At 53.8% G+C, this 24,432-nt stretch overlaps 1 protein-coding gene across 1 annotated transcript in view; it reads left to right on the plus strand.

The window, feature by feature from the left end:
• Positions 1–7,561: 7,561 nt before the first annotated feature.
• LOC129694880 (receptor-type tyrosine-protein phosphatase-like N) overlaps positions 7,562–24,432 on the plus strand; it is a gene marked incomplete at its 5' end in the record, with an annotated part of 60,071 nt that continues 43,200 nt past the window's right edge. Inside the window, 5 exons of the mRNA XM_055631637.1 lie at positions 7,562–7,612; positions 19,551–19,664; positions 22,025–22,136; positions 22,822–22,972; positions 24,108–24,306. Coding sequence (XP_055487612.1) covers positions 7,562–7,612; positions 19,551–19,664; positions 22,025–22,136; positions 22,822–22,972; positions 24,108–24,306 — 627 coding nt within the window. The remainder of the gene's footprint in view (positions 7,613–19,550; positions 19,665–22,024; positions 22,137–22,821; positions 22,973–24,107; positions 24,307–24,432) is intronic.

A 24,432-nucleotide genomic window follows, 5' to 3' on the forward strand; every position in this document is an offset into this window, starting at 1 on the left:
CTCCACACACTTTGATGTCTCGTTTTCACACCTGACACTTCCTTATCTCTGTATCTACCTCTCCCCTGATTCTCAGTCTGAAGACGGGTCTCGACCTGAAACACCACCCATTCCTTCTCCCCAGAGATGCTGCCTGTCCCGCTGAGTTACTCCAGCGTTTATCTGCGATGGAAACGGGCCCTTCGGCCCGTGGGTCCATGCCGACCAGCGATCTCCCCGTACACTAGTTCTATCTTGCAGACTAACGGCAATTTACAGAAGCCAATTAACCTGCAAACGTGTAACGTCTTTGGAGTGTGGGAGATCTCGGAGAAAACCCACGCAGGTCACGGGGAGAACGTGCAAACTCCGTACAGACAGCGCCTGTAGTCAACAGTTTAAGAATAAGGAGCAAGCCATTTAGAACGGAGATGAGGAAACACTTTTTCACACAGAGAGTTGTGAGTCTGTGGAATTCTCTGTCTCAGAGGGCGGTGGAGGCCGGTTCTCTGGATGCTTTCAAGAGTGAGCTGGATAGGGCTCTTAAAGATAGCGGAGTCAGGGGATATGGGGGAGAAGGCAGAAACGGGGTACTGATTGGGGATGATCAGACATGCTCACATTGAATTTTCACCCAGAGAGTTGTGAATTTGTGGAATTCCCTGCCACAGAGGGCAGTGGAGGCCAAGTCACTGGATGGATTTAAGAGAGAGTTAGATAGAGCTCTAGGGGCTGGTGGAGTCAAGGGATATGGGGAGAAGGCAGGCACGGGTTATTGATTGGGGACGATCAGCCATGATCACAACGAATGGCGGTGCTGGCTCGAAGGGCCGAATGTCGCCTCCTCCTGCACCTATTGTCTATGTTTCTATGAATGTGGAGAACATGGATAGGTGACGTTTCACAGAGTGCTGGAGTAACTCAGTGGGTCAGGCAGCATCTGTGGAGAACATGGATAGGTGACGTTTCGGGTCGGGAGTTTCCTGGGGTTGCCTGTCCATGTACCTGTTCAAATATTGTCATCTCCCCTTTTATCTTTTCATCCCTGGCCTTTGACCAATCATCATACACACCCTCCACTCATGTATCCACCTATCACTTGCCAGACAGTGTCTCTCACCCCCACTTCTCTCCAGCCTCCCACCTAGCCACCCCCCCCAACCTGCTACAATCACTCCGAAGAAAGGTCCCGACCCGAAACGTCACCTATCCACGTTCTCCACAGATGCTGCCTGACCCGCTGAGTTACTCCAGCACTCTGTGAAACGTCACCTATCCATGTTCTCCACAGATGCTGCCTGACCTGCTGAGTTACTCCAGCACTCTGTGAAACGTCACCTATCCATGTTCTCCACAGATGCTGCCTGACCCGCTGAGTTACTCCGGCACTCTGTGAAACGTCACCTATCCATGTTCCCCACAGATGCTGCCTGACCCGCTGAGTTATGGTGCAGCAGCATCTATGGAGCTAAGGAAATAGGCAACGTTTCGGGCCGAAACCTTCTGGAAATAGGCAACGTTTCGGGCCGAAACCCTTCCGGGTTTCGGCCCGAAACGTTGCCTATTTCCTTAGCTCCATAGATGCTGCTGCACCCGCTGAGTTACTCCAGCACTCTGTGAAACGTCACCTATCCATGTTCTCCACAGATCCTGCCTGACCCGCTGAGTTACTCCAGCACTCTGTGAAACGTCACCTATCCATGTTCTCCACAGATCCTGCCTGACCCGCTGAGTTACTCCAGCACTCTGTGGCTTTTTTGTAAACCAGCACATGCAGTTCCTTAGTGTCTGCATCTTTGCCTCAGCTTTGTTGTATTTTAAAGGTACCTGTACTACTTTTTTTTTTGACATTGACGATTGCATCGGTGCTCCCTCCTGCACCCGTGCAGAACTCACGGACTTCCATCCTGCATTCGAATTCATCTCCGACCATCTCCGACACCCGCCTACCAGCGCTAGATCTCCCCCATCAATATCATAGGAGTTAGAGATATCTAAAGCGGACAGGCAGCATCTCTGGAGAGAAGGAATGGGTGATGTTTCAGGTCATCCGAAGAAGGTTCTCGACCCGAAACGTCACCCATCCCTTCTCTCCAGAGATGCTGCCTGTCCCGCTGAGTTACCCCAGCATTTTGTGTCCATCTATTAGAACAAGGGGTCACACAGTTTAAGGATAAGAGGGAAGTCCAACCCCGAATGGCCTCCTCCTGCACCTATTTTCTAGGATTCTAATGTATTATCAAATATACAGGCTAGATGCAGGAAGATTGTTCCCGATGTTGGGGAAGTCCAGAACAAGGGGTCACACAGTTTAAGGATAAGGGGGAAATCTTTTAGGACCGAGATGAGAAAAACATTTTTCACACAGAGAGTGGTGAATCTGTGGAATTCTCTGCCACAGAAGGTAGTTGAGGCCACACAGTTCATTGGCTATATTTAAGAGGGAGTTAGATGGGGCCCTTGTGGCTAAAGGGATCAGGGGGTATGGAGAGAAGGCAGGTACGGGATACTGAGTTGGATGATCAGCCATGATCATATCGAATGGCGGTGCAGGCTCGAATGGCCGAATGGCCTCTACTCCTGCACCTATTGTCTATGTTTCTATGTGAACCCACTGACTCCCACAACTATCTCGACTACACTTCTTCCCACCCTGCCTCCTGCAAGCTCTCTATCCCCCTACCCCCAATTCCTCCGTCTACGCCGCATCTGTGCCCAAGATGAGGTGATCCAAACCAGGGCATCTGAGATGTCCACATTCACTAGGTTCTGTAGACTCTCCTACACTAAGGGCGGTCACGGTGGCGCAGCGGTAGAGTTGCTGCCTTACAGCGAATGCAGCGCCGGAGACCCGGGTTCGATCCCGACCACGGGCGCTGTCTGTACGGAGTTTGCACGTTCTCCCCGTGACCCACGTGGGTTTTCTCTGAGATCTTCGGTTTCCTCCCACACTCCAAAGACGTGCAGGTTTGTAGGTTAATTGGCTTGGGCTTGTATACTTGGTATAAGTGTAGAATTGTGTGTGTGTGTGTGTGTGTGTGTGTGTGTGTGTGTGTTTGTGACTGTGTATGTGTGTGTGACTGTGTGTGTGTGTGTGTGTGTGACTGTGTGTGTGTATGTATGCGTGTGTATGTGTTTATTTTTTTAATATATATAATATTTTATGTGCGTTTGTGTGTGTGTATGTGTATGTGTGGTGTGTGGGGCTTGTAGACATAGAAAAACATAGACAATAGGTGCAGGAGTAGGCCATTCGGCCCTTCGAGCCCTGCACCGCCATTCAATATGATCATGGCTGATCATCCAACTCAGTATCCCGTACCTGCCTTCTCTCCATACCCCCTGATCCCTTTAGCCACAAGGGCCACATCTAACTCCCTCTTAAATATAGCCAATGAACTGTGGCCTCAACTACCTTCTGTGGCAGAGAATTCCAGAGATTCACCACTCTCTGTGTGAAGAATGTGTTGATGTGCATGGATCGCTGGTCGGCGCGGGTGCGGTGGGCCTGTTCTCGCGCTGTATCTCTAAATTAAACTAAACTGAAAACATTTTTAAACCCTTCCTCTTTTAAAATGGGAACTGATATCCCCCCAAACCTGTCCGATCCGTGCACCTGTCTGTTTCTTAAACGTTGGGACAGTCAATCGACAATAGATAATAGGTGCAGGAGGAGGCCATTCGGCCCTTCGAGCCAGCACCGCCATTCATTGTGATCATGGCTGATCGTCCCCTATCAATAACCCGTGCCTGCCTTCTCCACAGATCCCTTGACTCCATTTGCCCCTAGAGCTCTAACTCTCTCTTAAATCCAGTGATTTGGCCTCTGTGGCAGGGAATTCCACAAATTCACAACTCTCCGGGTGAAAAAGTGAATCATGGCTGATCATCCCCAATCAGTACCCCGTTCCTGCCTTCTCCCCATATCCCCTGACTCCACTATCTTTAAGAGCCTCTCTCTTTAAAGTATCCAGAGAACTGGCCTCCACCGCCCTCTGAGACAGGCAGAGAATTCCACAGGGAATTCCGTCTGAAGAAGGGTTTCGGCCCGAAACGTTGCCTATTTCCTTCGCTCCATAGATGTTGCTGCACCCGCTGAGTTTCTCCAGCTTTTTTGTGTAACCAGAGAATTCCACAGACTTGACTGAACATTCTAGCAGTCACAGTTTTGATTTGGAGATGCAGAGACTACTGTAAGGGAGGAGATGTAAGTGGAGCAAGTGTGTGGCTGGCAGGAGCAGTGGCCTACTTAGAAAACGCCCGATTGGGAGAGAGATGCATCGCGTCACGGTTTGGAAACGGCTCCAGAGCTGTGGACCGTCACACACACACACACACACACCTCCCTTCCATCGAGTAGAAAGGAACTGCAGATGCTGCTTTAAGCTGGAGTAACTCAGCGGGTCAGGCAGCATCTCTGGAGAGAAGAGCACGTGGCGGTTCTTAAGGTCATAAGGAGCAGAATTAGGCCATTCGGCCCATCAAGTCTACTCTGCCATTCAATCACGGCTGATCTATCTCTCCCTCCTAAACCCCATTCTCCTGCCTTCTCCCCATATCCCGTGACTCCGCTATCTTTAAGAGACCTATCCAGCTCTCTCTTGAAAGCATCCAGAGAACCGGCCTCCACCGCCCTCTGAGGCAGAGAATTCCACAGACTCACCACTCTCTATGGGAAAAAGTGTTTCCTCGTCTCCGTTCTAAATGGCTTACCCCTTATTCTTGATATTCTTGGGTGATATTGAATGGCGGTGCTGGCTCGAAGGGCCGAATGGCCTACTCCTGCACCTATTTTCTATGAACTGTGGCCCCGGGTTCTGGACTCCCCCAAAATCGGAGCGGAATTAGGCCATTCGGCCCATCAAGTCTACTCCGCCATTCAATCATGGCTGATCTCTCTCTCCCTCCTTAACCGCATTCATAGAAACATAGAAACATAGAAAATAGGTGCAGGAGTAGGCCATTCGGCCCTTCGAGCCTGCACCGCAATTCAATATGATCATGGCTGATCATCCAACTCAGTATCCCGTACCTGCCTTCTCTCCATACCCTCTGATCCCCTTAGCCACAAGGGCCACATCTATGGCTTAAATATAGCCAATGAACTGGCATCAACTACCCTCTGTGGCAGAGAGTTCCAGTGATTCACCACTCTCTGTGTGTGAAAAAAGTTCTCCTCATCTCGGTTTTAAAGGATTTCCCCCTTATCCTTAAACTGTGACCCCTTGTCCTGGACTTCCCAACCATCGGGAACAATCTTCCTGCATCTAGCCTGTCCAACCCCTTAAGAATTTTGTAAGTTTCTATAAGATCCCCTCTCAATCTCCTAAATTCTAGAGAGTATAAACCAAAAGTCTATCCAGTCTTTCTTCATAGCACAGTTCTCACATCCCATGAATTATTCGCCTTAACCTTTCTCTGCACTCCCTCTATGGCAAGAATGCACTTCCTAATATTAGGAGACCAAAACTGTACGCAATTCTCCAGGTGTGGTCTCACTAAGACCCTGTACCACTGCAGTAGAAACTTCCTGCTCCTATACTCAAATTCTTTTGCTATGAAAGCTAACATACCATTCGCTTTCTTCACTGCCTGCTGCACCTGCCTTCTCCCCATAACCCCTGACACCCACACTAACCAAGAATCTATCTATCTGCTTTAAAAATGTCCATTGACTTGGCCTCCAAAACCTTTGTCGGTACTTGTGGTCTGAAGAAGGGTTTCGACCCGAGACGTCACCTATTCCTTTTCTCCAGAGATGCTGCCTGACCCGCTGAGTTACTCCAGCGTTTTGTGTCTGTCTCCCTCCCATCGCCTCCATCTACACCTCACGCTGCCTCGGCAAGGCCAGCAGCATCATCAAGGACCAGTCTCACCCCCGGTCACTCCCTCTTCTCCCCTCTCCCATCGGGCGAGAGGTACAGAAGTGTGAAAACCAACACACACACACACCTCCAGATTCAGGGACAGTTTCTTCCCGGCTGTTATCAGGCAACTGAACCGTCCTCTCACCAACTAGAGAGCGGTCCTGACCTCCCATCCACCTCATTGGAGACCCTCGGACTATCCTTGGGACTTTGTTTTACCTTGCACTAAACGTTATTCCCTTTATCCTGTATCTGTACACTGTGGACGGCCCGATTGTAAAAAGATACAGTCTTTACGCTGACTGGATAGCACGCAACATAAAAGCTTTTCACTGTACCTCGTTACACGGGACAATAATAAATACATATCTAGATGCTGCCTCACAGCTCCAGAGACCCGGGTTCGATCCAGACTACGGGTGCTGTCTGTACGGAGTTTGCACGTTCTCCCCGTGACCTGCGTGGGTTTTCTCCGGGTGCTCCGGTTTCCTCCCACACTCCAAAGACGTGCAGGTTTGTAGGTTAATTGGCTTTGGTGTAAATGTAAATTGTCCCCAGTGTGTGTGTGTGTGTGTGTGTGTGTGTAGGATAGTGTTAGTGTGTATGAAGGTTGCTGGTCGGCACGGACTCGACGGGCCGAAGGGCCTGTTCCTGCACTGTATCTCTAAACTAAAATATGTTGCAATAAGCGGGAGATCACTCAGTTTGATTTAGAATACTTAGAGAATGAGGGGTGATCTTGTAGAGGTGTACGAAATCACTAAAGGAATAGATGGGGGAGACACACAGAGTCTCTTGCCCAGAGTAGGGGAATCGAGGACCAGAGGACACAGGTTCAACGTGAAGGGGAAATAAGAATCTCTTTCACACAAATTGTAGTGGGTGTATGGAACGAGCTGCCGGAGGAGGTAGGAATATGGGAGTCAAGGGATATGGGGAGAAGGCAGGCACGGGTTATTGATTGGGGACGATCAGCCATGATCACATTGAATGGCGGTGCTGGCTCATAGAAACATAGAAATCAGGTGCAGGAGGAGGCCATTCAGCCCTTCGAGCCAGCACCGCCATTCATTGTGATCATGGCTGATCGTCCCCAATCAATAACCCGTGCCTGCCTTCTCCCCATATCCCTTGACTCCACCAGCCCCTAGAGCTCTATCTAACTCTCTCTTAAATCCATCCAGTGACTTGGCCTCCATTGCCCTCTGTGGCAGGGAATTCCACAAATTCACAACTGTCTGGGTGGAAACGTTTTTTCTCACCTCAGTCTTAAATGGCCTCCCCTTTATTCTAAGACTGTGTGGCCTCTGGTTCTGGACTCGCCCAACATTGGGAACATTTTTCCTGCATCCAGCTTGTCCAGTCCTTTTATAATTTTATATGTTTCGATAAGATTCCTTCCCCTCATCCTTCTAAACTCCAGTGAATACAAGCCTAGTCTTTTCAATCTTTCCTCATATGACAGTCCCGCCATCCCAGGGATCAATCTCGTGAACCTACGCTGCACTGCCTCAATCACAAGGATGTCCTTCCTCAAATTAGGAGACATTAACTAACTAACTTGTGTGTGACTGTGTGCGAGAGAGGGAGAGAGAGAGAGGGGAGGTGGGACTGGTATAGATGGGGCATGTTGGCTGGTGTGGGCAAGATGGGCTGAAGGGCCTGTTTCCACGCTGTATCACTCTATGACTGATGGCATGATCTTTTTCTTGCAGGATGTCTTTTTGACGAGGGACTGTGCTCGGTGCAGGAACGCTGTGTGACAGGTGAGCCCTCGGCTGCCGATGTGATTAACGTTCCCGAAATGGGTCGCAAGGAACTGCAGGTGCTGGCTCAGACTGAAAAGTGCTGGAGTAACTCAGCGGGACGGGCAGCATCTCTGGAGAGAAGGAATGGGTGACGCTTTGGGTCGAGACCCTTCTTCAGGTTTACCAGACTGATTCCTGGAATGTCAGGACTTTCATATGAAGAAAGACTGGATAGACTCATAGAAACATAGAATTTAGGTGCAGGAGTAGGCCATTCGGCCCTTCGAGCCTACACCGCCATTCAATATGATCATGGCTGATCATCCAACTCAGTATCCTGTACCTGCCTTCTCTCCATACCCCCTGATCCCCTTAGCCACAAGGGCCACATCTAACTCCCTCTTAAATATAGCCAATGAACTGGCCTCAACTACCCTCTGTGGCAGAGAGTTCCAGAGACCTCAGCTTGTACTCGCTAGAATTTAGAAGATTGAGGGGGGATCTTATAGAAACTTACAAAATTCTTAAGGGGTTGGACAGGCTAGATGCAGGAAGATTGTTCCTGATGTTGGGGAAGTCCAGAACAAGGGGTCACAGTTAAAGGATAAGGGGGAAATCCTTTAGGACCGAGATGAGAAAAAACATTTTTCACACGGAGAGTGGTGAATCTGTGGAACTCTCTGCCACAGAAGGTAGTTGAGGCCACAGTTCATTGGCTATATTTAAGAGGGAGTTAGATGTGGCCCTTGTGGCTAAAGGGATCAGGGGGTATGGAGAGAAGGCAGGTACAGGATACCGAATTGGATGATCAGCCATGATCATATTGAATGGCGGTGCAGGCTCGAAGGGCCGAATGTCCTCTACTCCTGCACCTATTGTCTATGTTTCTATGTTTCAGACCAAGTTTTGTTTAAGTCCTCCTTCGTTATTATCTGAGCAACATATTTTATGCCCCCCCAGCTCTTAAAGATAGTGGATCAGGGGATAGGGGGAGAAGGCAGGAACGGGGTACTGATTGGGGATGATCAGCCATGATCACATTGAATGGCGGTGCTGGCTCGAAGGGACAAATGGCCTACTCCTGCCCCTGTTGTCTATTGTCTATAGAACACTCTTGACCCGAAACGTCACCTAATCCTTCTCTCCAGAGATGCAGCCTGACCCGCTGAGATACTCCAGCATTTTGTGTCCTATCTTCTCTGTAGAGAGAAAAACCTGGAATAGAGTGGACGTGTGGAGGATGTTTCCACTGGTGGGAGAGTCTAGGACCAGAGGGCACAGCCTCAGATTAAAAGGACGAGTCTTTAGGAAGGAGACGAGGAGGAATTTCTTTAGTCAGAGGGTGGTGAATCTGTGGGAGTCTTTGCCACAGACGGCAGTGGAGGCCACAAGTCAGTGGATGTATTTAACATAGAAACATAGAAACATCGAAATTAGGTGCAGGAGTAGGCCATTCGGCCCTTCGAGCCTGCACCGCCATTCAATATGATCATGGCTGATCATCCAACTCAGTATCCCGTACCTGCCTTCTCTCCATACCCCCTGATCCCCTTAGCCACAAGGGCCACATCTAACTCCCTCTTAAGGCAGAGATGGATAGATTCTTGATCAGTGCGGGTGTCAGGGGTTATGGGGAGAAGGCAGGAGAATGGGGTCAGGAGGGAGAGATAGATCAGCCACGATTGAATGGCGGAGTAGACTTGATGGGCCGAGTGGCCTAATTCTGCTCCTGGTACTAATGAACTTAGTCACTTTACACCATCCAGGTCCAAGTGTCTTTTAAATGTGAGTCTGATGGTGGGCTCTGACCTGAAACGTTACCCATCCTGTATCTCCTGAGATGGATGTTGCCTGACCCAGTTTAGTTTATTGTCCCGTGTACCGAGGTACAGTGAAAAGCCTTTGTTGCGTGCTAACCAGTCAGCGGAAAGACAATACATGATTACAATCGAGCCACTTACAGTGTACAGATACATAGTGAAAAAAATAATAGGTGCAGGAGGTGGCCATTCGGCCCTTCGAGCCAGCACCGCCATTCAATGTGGTCACGGCTGATCATCTATAATCAGTACCCCGTTCCTGCTTTTCCCCCATATCTCTTGATTCCTTTAGCCCTAAGAGCTAAATCTAACTCTCTCTTGAAAACATCTAGTGAATTGGCCTCCACTGCCCTCTGTGGCAGAGAATTCCACAGATTCACAACTCTCTGGGTGAAAAGGTTTTTTCTCATCTCAGTCCGAAATGGCCGACCCCTTATTCTTAAACTGTGTGACCCCTGGTTCTCGACTCCACCAACATGGGGCACATTTTTCCAGCATCTAGCATGTCCAATCCCTTACGAATATTATATGTTTTTATAAGATATCCTCTCATCCTTCTAAACTCCAGAGTGTACAAGCCAAGTCGAACCATTCTTTCATCATATGACAGTCCCGCCATCCCGGGAATTAACCTGGTGAACCTACGCTGCACTCCCCCAATAGCAAGAATGTCCTTCCTCAAATTTGGAGACCAAAACTGCACACAATACTCCAGGTGCGGTCTCACCAGGGATCTGTACAACTGCAGAAGGACCTCTTTGCTCCTATACTCAAATCCTCTTGCAATGAAGGCCAACATGCCATTCGCTTTCTTCACTGCCTGCTGTATCTGCATGCTGACTTTCAGTGACTGATGTACAAGGACAACCAGGTCTCGTTGCACCTCCCCCTTCTCCTAATCTGGCACCATTCCGATAATAATCTGCCTCCCTGTTCTTGCCACCCAAGTGGATAACCTCACATTTATCCACATTAAACTGCATCTGCCATGCATCTGCCCACTCACCCAACCTGTCCAAGTCACCCTGCAGCCTCATAGCATCTTCCTCACAGTTCACAATGCCACCCAGCTTTGTGTCATCTGCATGATGAGGGAATAACGTTTAGTACAAGGTAATGCTAGTAAAGACCAAACAAGGATAGTCCAAGGTAGACAAAAATGCTGGAGAATCTCAGCGGGTGAGGCAGCATCTATAGATGCTGCCTCACCCGCTGAGTTTCTCCAGCATTTTTGTCTACCTTCTATTTTTCCAGCATTTGCAGTTCTTTCTTAAAGGATAGTTCGAGGGTCTCCAATGAGGTGGATGGGAGGTCAGGACCGCTCTCTAGTTGGTGAGAGAACGGTTCAGTTGCCTGATAACAGCCGGGAAGAAACTGTCCCTGAATCTGGAGGTGTGTGTGTGTGTGCGTTGGTTTTCACACTTCTGTACCTCTTGCCCGATGGGAGAGGGGAGAAGAGGGAGTGACCGGGGGGTGAGACTGGTCCTTGATGATGCTGCTGGCCTTGCCGAGGCAGCGTGAGGTGTAGATGGAGGCGATGGGGAGGGAGGTTGGTTTGTGTTTTTGTGTGTGTGTGTGTGGCGTGTGTATGTTGTGTGTGTGTGTATGTGTTGTGTGTGTGCGTGTGTGTGGTGAGTGTGTGTGTGTGTGTGTGTGTGTGTGTGAGTGTGTGTGTGTGTGTGTGCGTGTGTGTTTGTGTGTGTATGTGTGTGTGTGTGTGCGTGTGTGTGTGTGTACGTGTGTGTGTGTATGTGTGTTGCGTGTGTGTGGTGTGTGTGTGTTGTGGTGTGTGTGTGTGTGTGTTTGTGTGTGTGTGTGTGTGTTTGTGTGTGTTTGTGTGTGTGTGTGTGTGTGTGTGTGTGTGTGTGTGTGTGTGTGTGTGTGTGTGTGTGTGTGTATGTGTGTGTGTGTGTGTGTGTGTGTGTGTGTGTGTGTGTGTGTGTGTGTGTGTGTGTGTGTGTGTGTGTGTGTGTGTGTGTGTGTGTGCGTGTGTATTTGTGAAATATGTGTGTGCGTGTGGTGTGTGTGTGCGGGGTGGAGAGTAGTGTGTGTGTGTGTGTGGTGTGTGTGGTGTGTGTGTGTGTGTGGCGTGTGTGGGGGACCTGTGTGTAATGGGTTTCGTGTGTGTGTGGTGCATGTGTGTGGGGTGTTGTGCGTGTGTGTGTGTGGCTGTGGTGTGTGTAATGTTGTGTGCGGTGTTGTGGTGTGTAGTGCGTTTTGAATAAAAAAAATGTAAGTGTGCGTTGTGTGTGGGGGGGTGGGGTGGGTGCGTGTGGGTGTTTGCGTGTGCGTGGGTGTGTGCGGGCGTGGCGTGGCTATGCGTGCGTGCTTGCGGGCGACGTGTAATGTGTGTCTGTGTGCGCGGCGTGTGGCAAGGTGTGTGGTAGACGGTCCTGGGCAGCGGTCCACAATGCTCTGCGATTTCTCACGCGGGTCTTGGATGGAGCTGTTCCCAACCCGTGGCTGCCTTTCACAGCGCCAGAGACCCCGGTTTGATCCCGGACTACGGCTCTGTCGGACCACGGTCTGTCTGACCGGGCCTTCAGTCGAGACGCTGTTCCTGGACGTCTACTTGTCCTCCCCGTCTCCTCCCTCCTCGTGTTGTTTTGTCTCCGGGCGCTCCTTCCTTCCTCAGGCACCCTCCGGCCACGATCTGGGCTCCGTGCTCCCGTAAAATCGCTCTCCACCCCCCCAGGTTCTCTAGAAGCCCCCTGCGGTCCTCCCACACTTCCAACGGCTTTGTAAGGTACGCTTGTAAAAATTGTACATTGGTCATTGGCGATATTTACAGAGGGAGTTTCTTTCAGATGTGGCCCTTGTGGCTAAAGGTATCAGGGGGTATGGAGATAAGGCAGGTACGGGATACTGAGTTTGGATGATCAGCCATGATCATATTGAATGGTGGTGCAGGCTCGAAGGGCCGAATGGCCTACTCCTGCACCGATTGTCCCATGTTTCAGATTCAGATTCAAATTCACAGATTCAGATTCAATTTTAATTGTCATTGTCAGTGTACAGTACAGAGACAACGAAATGCATTTAGCATCTCCCTTGAAGAGCGACATAGCAAACGATTTGAATAAAAAAAAAAATAAGTGTCCGGGGGGGGGGGGGGGGGTGGTGATTGGCAGTCACCGAGGTACGTTGTTTAGTAGAGTGACAGCCGCCGGAAAGAAGCTGTTCCTGGACCTGCTGGTTCGGCAACGGAGAGACCTGTAGACCTGTTTCTATGTCCCCTAGTGTGTGTGTGTGTGTAGGATGGTGTTAGTGTGCGGGGCGATCGCTGGTCGGCACGGACTCGATGGGCCGAGTGGCCTGTTCCTGTGCTGTCCTGTTCTATGCTCCATGTTGGTGATGCTGGAACGGGTCTACTGACGCAGGGCACTGGAGACACAAGCTCTCTGTTGGTGACACCCGTCTCCCCGATCCACAGTCGAGACCAGACCACTGACGCCACATTGCCCACTGGTTTCTCAGCAGTTGCCATGGATACGCGGCCCACGTACTTACTACAGCACTCAGCATCCACAGCGTAGATCTGGCCACAAGCTGTAAATCATCTACACCCCCCTCCCCCACTCTACACCCCCCTCCCCCACTCTACACCCCCCCTCCCCCCCCCACTCTACACCCCCCCTCCCCCACCCTACACAAAACCCCCTCCCCCCACTCTACACCCCCCTCCCCCACTCTACACCCCCTCCCCCACTCTACCCACCCCTCCCCCACTCTACACCCCCCCTCCCCCACTCTACACCCCCCCCCACCCCCTCCCCACTCTACAAACCCCCCTCCCCCACTCTACACCCCCCCCTCCCCACTCTACACCCCCTCCCCCCCACTCTACACCCCCCCTCCCCCACCTCCCACACCCCCCTCCCCCACTCTACACCCCCCCCCCTCCCCCCCTCTACCACCCCCTCCCCCTCTACACCCCCTCCCCCACTCTACACCCCCCTCCCCCACTCTACAACCCCCCTCCCCCACTCTACCCCCCCCCCCCCCACTCTACACCCCCCCCCCCCCCACTCCACCCCCCGCCCCCACTCTACACACCCCCCCTCCCCCACTCTACACACCCCCTCCCCCACTCTACACCCCCCCCCCCACTCCCCCCCCCTCCCCCACTCTACACCCCTCCCCCCCACTCTACACCCCCCCCTCCCCCACTCTCCCACAACCCCCCCCCACTCTACCCACCCCCCGTCCCCCCCCCCTCTACACACCCCCCCCCTCTATACCCCACTCTCCCCCCTACCCCCCCTCCCCCACTCTACACCCCTCCCCCCCCCCACTCTACACAACCCCTCCCCCCCTCACGCCCAATCCCCACCCCCTCTACACTCCCCCCCCTCCCCCCCACTCTACCCCCCCCTCCCACCCTCTCCAACCCCCCCCTCCCCCACTCCTCCCCCTCCCCCACTCTACCCCCCCCCCTCCCCCACTCTACACACCCCTCCCCCCACTCTACACCCCCCCCCTCCCCCCACTCGACTCTACCCCCTCCCCCCCCTCCCCCCACTCTACACCCCCCTCCCCCACTCTACAAAACCCCCCTCCCCCACTCTAACACCCCCCCTCCCCCCACTCTACACCCCCCTCCCCCACTCTACAACCCCCCCCCCCCCCCACTCTACACCCCCCTCCCCCACTCTACACAAACCCCCCTCCCCCACCTCTACACACCCCTCCCCCTCCCCCACCCTCTACACCCCCACTCCCCCACTCTACACCCCCCTCCCCCCACTCTACACCCCCCTCCCCCCACTCTACACCCCCCCCTCCCCCACTCTACACCCCCTCCCCCACTACTACCCCCCCCCTCCCCCACTCTACACCCCCCCTCCCCCACTCTACAACCCCCCCCCCACCCCTCAAACACCCCCCTCCCCCCCTCTACCAACACCCCCCTCCCCCACTCTACACCCCCCCCCCTCCCCCTCCCCCACTACGCCCCCCCCTCCCCCACTCTACACCCCCCCCGTCCCCCACTCTACAACCCCCCCCTCCCCCACTCTACACCCCCCCTCCCCCACTCTACAACCCCCCCCCCACTACACACCCCCCCCTCCCCCACTCTACCCACCCCCCCCCCCTCCCCCACTCTACACCCCCCCTCCCCCACTCTAACACCCCCCTCCCCCACTCTACACCCCCCTCCCCACCCCCCACTCTACAACCCCCCTCCCCCACTCTACACACCCCCTCCCCCCTCTACCACCCCCCCCCTCCCCCACTCTACACCCCCCCCCCCCTCCCCCACTCTACAACCCCCCCCCCACCCCCCACTCTACACCCCCTCCCCCCCTCCCCCACGCTACAACCCCCCCCTCCCCCACTCTACACAACCCCCTCCCCCCCACTCTACACCCCCCTCCCCTTCCCACTCTACAACACCCCTCCCCCCTCTCCCCCACTCCCCAACAAAACCCCCCTCCCCCACTCTACACCCCCTCCCCTCCCCCACTCTACACCCCCCCCCTCCCCCACTCTACACCCCCCTCTCCCCCACTCTACACCCCCCCCCTCCCCCTCTCCCCCACTCTACACACCCCCCTCCCCCACTCTCACACCCCCCTCCCCCACTCCCCTACACCCCCCCTCCCCCACTCTACAACCCCCCCCTCCCCCCCCCCACTCTACACCCCCCTCCCCCCCCCTCTACACCCCCCCTCCCCCACTCTACACCCCCCCCGCCCCCCACTCTACACCCCCCTCCCCCACTCTACACCCCCCCCTCCCCCACTCTACAAACCCCCCCTCCCCCACGCTACAACACCCCCTCCCCCCACCTACACCCCCCCTCCCCCACTCTACACCCCCCTCCCCCACTCTACACCCCCCCCCTCCACCCCCCCTCCCCCCCCCCCCCCCCCCCACTCTACAAACCCCCCCTCCCCCACACTACACACCCCCCCCCCCCCCACTCTACACCCCCCTCCCCCCTCCCCCACTCTACACCCCCCCCCTCCCCCACTCTACACCCCCCTCCCCCACCCTACACCCCCCCCCTCCCCCACTCTACAACCTCCCCCCACCCCCCCTCTACACACCCCCCCCCCCCCCTCCCCCCCACTCTACACCCCCTCCTCCCCCCTCTACACCCCCCCCTCCCCCACTCTACAACCCCCACTCCCCCACTCTACACCCCCCCCTCCCCCACTCTACAACCCCCCCTCCCCCACCTCCACCCCCACCCCGCCCTCCCCCACCTCCTACACCCCCCTCCCCCCACTCTACACCCCCCACCCCCCTCCCCCACGCTACACCCCCCTCCCCCACTCTACAACCCCCCCCCCCCCCACTCTACACCCCCCCCCCCCCCACTCCACACCCCCTCCCCCACTCTACAACCCCCCCGCCCCCCCCCCCCCACTCTACACACCACCCCCCCTCCCCCACTCTACCAACCCCCCCCTCCCCCACTCTACACCCCCCCCCCTCCCCCACTCTACACCCCCCCTCCCCCACTCTAACACCCCCCTCCCCCACTCTACCCCCCCTCTACACCCCCCCCACTACCCCCCCCCACTCTAACACCCCACTCCCCCCTCCCCCACTCTACACCCCCCCCTCCCACTACTACACCCCCCTCCCCCACTCTACACCCCCCTCCCCACTCTACACACCCCCCCCCTCCCCCACTCTACACCCCCCCCCCCCCTTCCTCACCCCACTCAAAACCCCACCCCCCTCCCCACTCTACACCCCCCCCCCCACTCTACAAACCCCACCCCCCCTCCCCCCACCGCCCCCCAAACACCCCTCCCCCCACTCTACACCCCCCCCCCCCCACTCTACAACCCCCCCTCCCCCACTCCACACACCCCCCTCCCCCCCAACTACTACCCAACACCCCCCCCCCCCACTCTACACACCCACCCCCCTCCCCCACTCTCTACCCCCCCCCCCCATCCCCACTCTAGCACCCCCCCCCCCCCCGCCCCCACTCTACACCCCCCCTCCCCCCCTCTACACACCCCCCCTCCCCCACTCCTAACGACCCCCCCCCACCACCCCCAACTACACCCCCCCCCCCCCCACTCTACCCCCCCCCCCCCCCACCTCTACACAACACCCCCCCCCCCCACTCTCACCCCCCCCCCCACTCTACACACAACCCCCTCCCCCACTCTACACCCCCCCTCCCCCACTCTACACCCCCCCCTCCCCCCTCTACAAAACCCCCCCCCCCCACTCTACACACCCCCCTCCCCACTCTACACCCCCCCCCCCCACTCTACAACCCCCCCTCCCCCACTCTACACTCCCCCTCCCCCACTCTACACTTCCCCCCCCCTCCACCCCCCTCCCTCCCCCCCACTTTCCCCCCTAGCCCACCCACTCCCCGAGCGCCAGGCTTAACACAAAGCATTCCAGCTCCCCTCCCCTCTCCCTCTCCCTCTCTCTCTCTCTCCGTCTCTCTCTGTCCCTCTCTCTCCCCCTCTCCCTCTCTCTCTCTATCTCCCTCTCTCTCCCCTTTTCTCTCTCCTCTTCCCCCCTCCTTCTCTCCCCACTGTCTCTCTCCCCCCTTTTCTCTGCCTGTCTGTCTCTCTCTCTCTATCTCCCCTTTCTCTTTCTATTCTCCCCCTTTCTCTCTCTAATTCTCTCTCTCCCGCTGCCCCCTTCTCCCCCTTTACCCCGCTTTATGAGGGTCCCCCCAAAGACGACACAGAGCATCCGGGAGGGGGGGGGGGGGAAACACACATCCAAACACGCCAGGCATCCCGACCCCGGGCCCGGCATTCCGCGATAAACCTGCAACATCCCAGCTCAGGGATGACGTCAGGTAGATACAGGAGTAACTCAGCGGGACGGGCAGTGTCTCTGGAGAGAAGGGATGGGCGCCGTTTCAGGTCGAGACCCTTCTTCAGACTGATGTCTGGGGAGTGGGCAGCACAATAGATAATAGGTGTAGGAGTCGCCTCCATCTACACCTCACGCTGCCTCGGCAAGGCCAGCAGCATCATCAAGGACCAGTCTCACCCCCCGGTCACTCCCTCTTCTCCCCTCTCCCATCGGGCAAGAGGTACAGAAGTGTGAAAACCAACGCACACACACACACACCTCCAGATTCAGGGACAGTTTCTTCCCGGCCGTTATCAGGCAACTGAACCGTCCTCTCACCAACTAGAGAGCGGTCCTGACCTCCCATCCACCTCATTGGAGACCCTCGGACTATCCTTGATCGGACTTTGCTGGCTTTACCTTGCACTAAACGTTATTCCCTCATCATGTATCTGTACACTGTAAATGACTCGATTGTAATCATGTGTTGTCTTTCCGCTGACTGGTTAGCACGCAACAAAAGCTTTTCACTGTACCTCGATACAATATTCTAAATTAATCTGCACCGAAAATTATACTAAGGGTTTGGACACGCTAGAGGCAGGAAACATGTTCCCGATGTTGGGGGAGTCCAGAACCAGGGGCCACAGTTTAAGAATAAGGGGTAAGCCATTTAGAACGGAGACGAGGAAAACACTTTTTTTCACACAGAGAGTTGTGAGTCTGTGGAATTCTCTGCCTCAGAGGGCGGTGGAGGCCGGTTCTCTGGATGCTTTCAAGTGAGAACTAGATAGGGCTCTTAAAGATAGCGGAGTCAGGGGATATGGGGAGAAGGCAGGAACGGGGTACTGATTGGGGATGATCAGCCATGATCACATTGAATGGCGGTGCTGGCTCGAAGGGCCGAATGGCCTCTACTCCTGCACCTATTGTCTATTGTCTATTATCACAGTGAATGGCGGTGCTGGCTTGATGGGCCAAATGGCCTACTCCTGCACCTATTGTCTATTGTCATACAGTGTGGAAACAGTGTCTGAAGAAGGGTTTTTGGCCCCGAAACGTTGCCTATTTCCTTCGCTCCATAGATGCTGCTGCACCCGCTGAGTTTCTCCAGCATTTTTGTCTACCTTCGATTTTCCAGCATCTGCAGTTCATAGAAACATAGAAATTAGGTGCAGGAGTAGGCCATTCGGCCCTTCGAGCCTACACCGCCATTCAATATGATCATGGCTGATCATCCAACTCAGTATCCCGTACCTGCCTTCTCTCCATACCCCCTGATCCCCTTAGCCACATCTAAATCCCTCTTAAATATAGCCAATGAACTGTGGCCTCGACTACCCTCTGCGGCAGAGAGTTCCAGAGATTCACCACTCTCTGTGTGAAAAAAGTTCTTCTCATCTCGGTTTAAAGGATTTCCCCCTTATCCTTTTTTAACAGCGTGGAAACAGTGTAGCTGGGACATGTTGGGCAAACGGCCTGCTTCCACGCTGTGCGAGTCTCCGATTCCTTCGTTCTTGGGCCTTTGGGGACCCTGTAGTAATTGGTGGGGGACATTGAAGATATGCCGAATCTCCTTATACTTACCTGAGTTGCTGGTTTTGTTTCCTTCACCGCAACATCAGTGCGGTCGGTCCAGGACAAACTGTCGGCGATATTTACGCTCAACTTTTTCATGTAGGTTTAGCTTAGTTAACAGCGCGGAAACAGGCCCTTCGGCCCACCGGGTCCGTGCCGACCAGCGATCCCCGCACGCTAACACCATCCTAAACCCACCGGGGACAATTTTTACATTTGCACCAAGCCAATTAACCTACAAACCTGCACGTCTTTGGAGTGTGGGAGGAAACCGAAGATCTCGGAGAGAAAATCCACGCAGGTCACGGGGAGAACGTGCAAACTCCGTGCAGACAGCACCTTCCTGTCCTGGGCCTCCTCCATGGCCAGAGTGAGTCCCACTGCAAATTGGAGGAGCAGCGCCTCATATTTCGCTCGGGTAGTTTACACCCCAGCGGTATGAACATTGACTTCTCCAATTTCAGGTAGTCCCTGCTTCCTCCCTCCTTCCCCTCCCCTTCCCAGCTCTCCCACAGCCCACTGTCTCCGCCTCTTCCTTTCTTCTAACACATCAGTCTGAAGAAGGGTCTCGACCCGAAACGTCACCTATTCCTTCGCTCCATAGATGCTGCCTCACCCGCTGAGTTTCTCCAGCATTTTTTGTCTACCTTCGATTTTTCCGGCATCTGCAGTTTTTTCTTAAACACCCGTAGTCGGGATCGAACCCGTGTCTCTGGCGCTGACTCTACCTCCGCGAGTTGTGCACTTATAATATGACCTTCTTTGTCTAGACGGACTGTTTGGGCATTGCCAGGATGCCTTGATACCGATCAGGAGCCAGTATGATGTGTCACCCATTGTCTTGGACAGACTACAGGAGGTGCTGAGACAGCTACTGTTACAAGGTAAGGAGAGGGGCCAGAGAAGGTTTACCCGAATGATCCCGGGAATGAATGGGTGAGACCACACCTGAAGCTGTGACACTAAGCTGGGGGGCAGTGTTAGCTGTGAGGAGGATGCTAGGAGGCTGCAAGGTGACTTGGATAGGCTGGGTGAGTGGGCAAATGCATGGCAGATGCAGTATAATGTGGATAAGTGTCAGGTTATCCACTTTGGTGGCAAAAACAGGAAAGTAGACTATTATCTGAATGGTGGCCGATTAGGAAAAGGGGAGATGCAGCGAGACCTGGGTGTCATGGTACACCAGTCATTAAAAGTAGGCATGCAGGTGCAGCAGGCAGTGAAGAATGCGAATGGTATGTTAGCATTCATAGCAAAAGGATTTGAGTATAGGAGCAGGGAGGTTCTACTGCAGTTGTACAGGGTCTTGGTGAGACCACACCTGGAGTATTGCGTACAATTTTGGTCTCCTAATCTGAGGAAAGACATTCTTGCCGTAGAGGGAGTGCAGAGACGGTTCACCAGACTGATTCCTGGGATGGCAGGACTTTCATATGAAGAAAGACTGGATAGACTTGGCTTGTACTCGCTGGGATTTAGAAGATTGAGGGGGGAAATCTTATAGAAATTACAAAGTTCTTAAGGGGTTGGACAGGCTAGATGCAGGAAGATTGTTCCCGATGTTGGGGAAGTCCAGAACAAGGGGTCACAGTTTAAGGATAAGGGGGAAGTCTTTTAGGACCGAGATGAGAAAAACATTTTTCACACAGAGAGTGGTGAATCTGTGGAATTCTCTGCCACAGAAGGTAGTTGAGGCCAGTTAATTGGCTATATTTAAGAGGGAGTTAGATGTGGCCCTTGTGGCTAAAGGATCAGGGGGTATGGAGAGAAGGCAGGTACGGGTGACTGTGTAAACTATGATGAGGATGCTATGAGAATGCAGGGTGACTTGGACAGGTTGGGGGAGTGGGTAGATGCAGTTTAATGTGGATAAATGTGAGGTTATCCACTTTGGTAGCAAAACAGGAAGGCAGATTATATCTAAATGGTGTCAAGTTGGGAAAAGGGGAAGTACAACGGGATCTGGGGGTCCCTGTACATCAGTCTATGAAAGTAAGCATGCAGGTAGCGCAGGCAGTGAAGAAAGCGAATGGCATGTTTGTCTTTACAACAAGAGAAGTTGAGTATAGGAGCAAAGAGGTCCTTCTGCAGTTGTACAGGGTCCTAGTGAGACCACAACTGGAGTATTGTGTGCAGTTTTGGTCCCCTAATTTGAGGAAGGACATTCTTGCTATTGAGGGAGTGCAGCGTAGGTTTATAAGGTTAATTCCCGGGATGGTGGGACTGTCATATGCTGAGAGAATGGAGCGGCTGAGCGTGTGCACTCTGGAGTTTAGAAGGATGAGAGGGGATCTTATTGAAACATACAAGATTATTAAGGGTTTGGACAAGCTAGAGGTAGGAAACATGTTCCCGATGTTGGGCGAGTCCAGAACCAGGGGCCACAGTTAAAGAATAAGGAGTAAGCCATTTAGAACGGAGACGAGGAAACACTTTTTCTCACAGAGAGTTGTGAGTCTGTGGAATTCTCTGCCTCAGAGGGCGGTGGAGGCCGGTTCTCTGGATACTTTCATGCAAGAGCTAGATGGGGCTCTTAAAGATAGCGGAGTCAGGGGATATGGGGAGAAGGCAGGAACGGGGTACTGATTGTAGATGATCAGCCATGATCACATTGAATGGCGGTGCTGGCTCGAAGGGCCGAATGGCCTCCTCCTGAACCTATTGTCTATTGTCTAAGTGTTAATGTGCGGGGATCGTTGGTCGGTGCGGACTGAAAGGGCCGAATGGCCTACTCCTGCACGTATTGTCTATTGTCTAAATGAAGGTCATAGAAACATAGACAATAGGTGCAGGAGTAGAGGCCATTCGGCCCTTCGAGCCTGCACCGCCATTCAATAAGATCATGGCTGATCATCCAACTCAGTATCCTGTACCTGCCTTCTCTCCATACCCCCTGATCCCTTTAGCCACAAGGGCCACATCTAACTCCCTCTTAAATATAGCCAATGAACTGTGTGGCCTCAACTACCTTCTGTGGCAGAGAGTTCCACAGATTCACCACTCTCTGTGTGAATGTTTTTTTTCTCATCTCGGTCCTAAAAGACTTCCCCCTTATCCTTAAACGATTTTCTCTTTGTACACAGCTCCACTGCTTTCCAGCAATGTTTATGCATCGTGACCTTTGGCCTGGGCATGTGCAGTCGGAATACCGAACTCGTTTTATTCGGAGCGACGTTGACTGAGTTAGTTTGTTTTGCGCGGTAGTTCGTATTCCTGCCGGTTTAAAAAAAATATTCTTCTGCAGGGTTGTCATGGCAAGATGATGTCACGCAGTATGTGATCGGCATGGAGATGGAAAAGGTGCCGCGATTCTTGCCCGCGCAGCGCCGACTGTCCACGGCGAGAGCAGGCGAGAGGTACGGGGAGAGCGCTTAGTGGGGGAGGGGTGCAGGCCAGGGGGGGAGAGGTTCAGACCCAGAGCACACACACACACACACACACACACACACACACACACGTACTGATGCAGACACACACTTCATTGCCACGTTTACCGAGGTGCAGTGAAAAGCTTTCCTTGCGCGCTATCCCGAAGGGTCTCGCCCCGAAACGTCGCCTAGTCCATCTCTCCGGAGATGCTGCCTGTCTCGCTGAGTTACTCCAGTAACTCAGCGGGTCAGGCAGCATCTGTGGAGAACATGGATAGGTGACGTTTCACAGAGTGCTGGAGTAACTCAGCGGGTGCAGCAGCATCTACGGAGCTAAGGAAATAGGCAACGTTTCGGGCCGAAACCCTTCCGGGTTTTGGCCCGAAACGTTGCCTATTTCCAGAAGGGTTTCGGCCCGAAACGTTGCCTAGGTCCGAATGGTCTCTGGAGAGTCGGTGCTGGCTCGAAGGGCCGAATGGCCGACTCCTGGGACAGCGAAAAGACGTTTCGGACCGTAAGCTCGAAGGGCCGAATGGCCGAATACTCCTGCACCTATTGTCTATTGTCTATACCGCGCAGCGCAGCGGTGGAGATCCGGGTACGACCCCGACCGCGGCTGCTGTCTGTACGGAGTTTGCACGTTCTGGGATTTTTCTCCGGTTTTTTGTTGCAGGTTGGCGATGCCCCCGGAGGCGGCACGGCGCCCCGTGGACATCCCCCCGGACCAGTGGCCCGTCTCGGAGATTCGCCGCTACCTGAAGCTGCTGCTGCCACTGGATCGAGGCGCTGGCAGGGATTACCCCGTCCCCTACCCCAACCCGCAGGTACGGAGCCAAGAGGCCGACGCCAAACACGGTCACGCTGTACGTGATGAATGAATACGTTTATCGGCCAAGTATTCACATACAAGGAATTTGCCTTGGTGCTCCGCCCACAAATGACAACATGAACTCGAAAAGGATTGGAGTCTAGGAGCAGGGAGGTTCTACTGCAGTTGTACAGGGTCTTGGTGAGACCACACCTGGAGTATTGCGTACAGTTTTGGTCTCCTAATCTGAGGAAAGACATTCTTGCCATAGAGGGAGTGCAGAGAAGGTTCACCAGACTGATTCCTGGGATGTCAGGACTTTCATATGAAGAAAGACTGGATAGACTCGGCTTGTACTCGCTAGAATTTAGAAGATTGAGGGGGGGATCTTATAGAAACTTACAAAATTCTTAAGGGGTTGGACAGGCTAGATGCAGGAAGATTGTTCCTGATGTTGGGGAAGTCAAGAACAAGGGGTCACAGTTTAAGGATAAGGGGGAAATCTTTTTGGACCGAGATGAGAAAAAAAAAATTCACACAGAGAGTGGTGAATCTGTGGAATTCTCTGCCACAGAAGGTATTTGAGGCCAGTTCATTGGCTATATTTAACAGGGAGTTAGATGTGGCCCTTGTGGCTAAAGGGATCAGGGGGGTATGGAGAGAAGGCAGGAACAGGATACTGAGTTGGATGATCAGCCATGATCATATTGAATGGCGGTGCAGGCTCGGAGGGCCGAATGGCCTACTCCTGCACCTATTTTCTATATTTCTATGAGAGAAGGCAGGGCTCTTGAAGATAGCGGAGTCAGGGGGGGTATGGGGAGAAGGCAGGAACGGGGTACTGATTGGGGATGATCAGCCATGATCATATTGAATGGCGGTGCAGCTTCGAAGGGCCGAATGGCCTCTACTCCTGCACCTATTGTCTACAAGACGATAGTTACAACTATACTTAAACTGTACATAAACTGTACTAAAATTGAACTGTATTAAACATTGTGCAGGTCCTGCCCTGATTTGACTTCCCAAATTGATGGGGGATGGGGCAAGGTGCCTCCATTTTTAATGAGCTAGCACAGCCTTGATGGGCCGAGCGGCCTTCTTTGACTACCGCAGGTTCTAACGGAACGACTCTTCCTCTGTTTGAGCAGGGTGTGAGCGTGCTGGAGTTGAGAGGCATGGGGGAGAGGAGCGTGCAGAGGAAGAATGGCCTCCACAGTGTCAACGACCCAGACTATCCCACTGACCACGGCAACCGCCACCGGCCCGTCGACGCGGACTGGACCCTAAACCACCGCGACGGGCCAAAGGCCACGGACGCTGAGCTCCACACACCTCGACCTCAAGCGGGTAAGGTCGAAGTTCAAAGGTTAAATGCGGTTGCGTGCGTTTGTTGCGACCAAACGGAAGCGGAGTTCACGCTAAGTTCACGCTAAGTTCGCACGTGACGTCATTTGCGTCATGCTTACCAATCAG

The sequence above is a fragment of the Leucoraja erinacea genome, unplaced genomic scaffold (genome assembly GCF_028641065.1).
Source record: "Leucoraja erinacea ecotype New England unplaced genomic scaffold, Leri_hhj_1 Leri_841S, whole genome shotgun sequence".
NCBI classification, from domain to species: Eukaryota; Metazoa; Chordata; class Chondrichthyes; order Rajiformes; family Rajidae; genus Leucoraja; species Leucoraja erinaceus.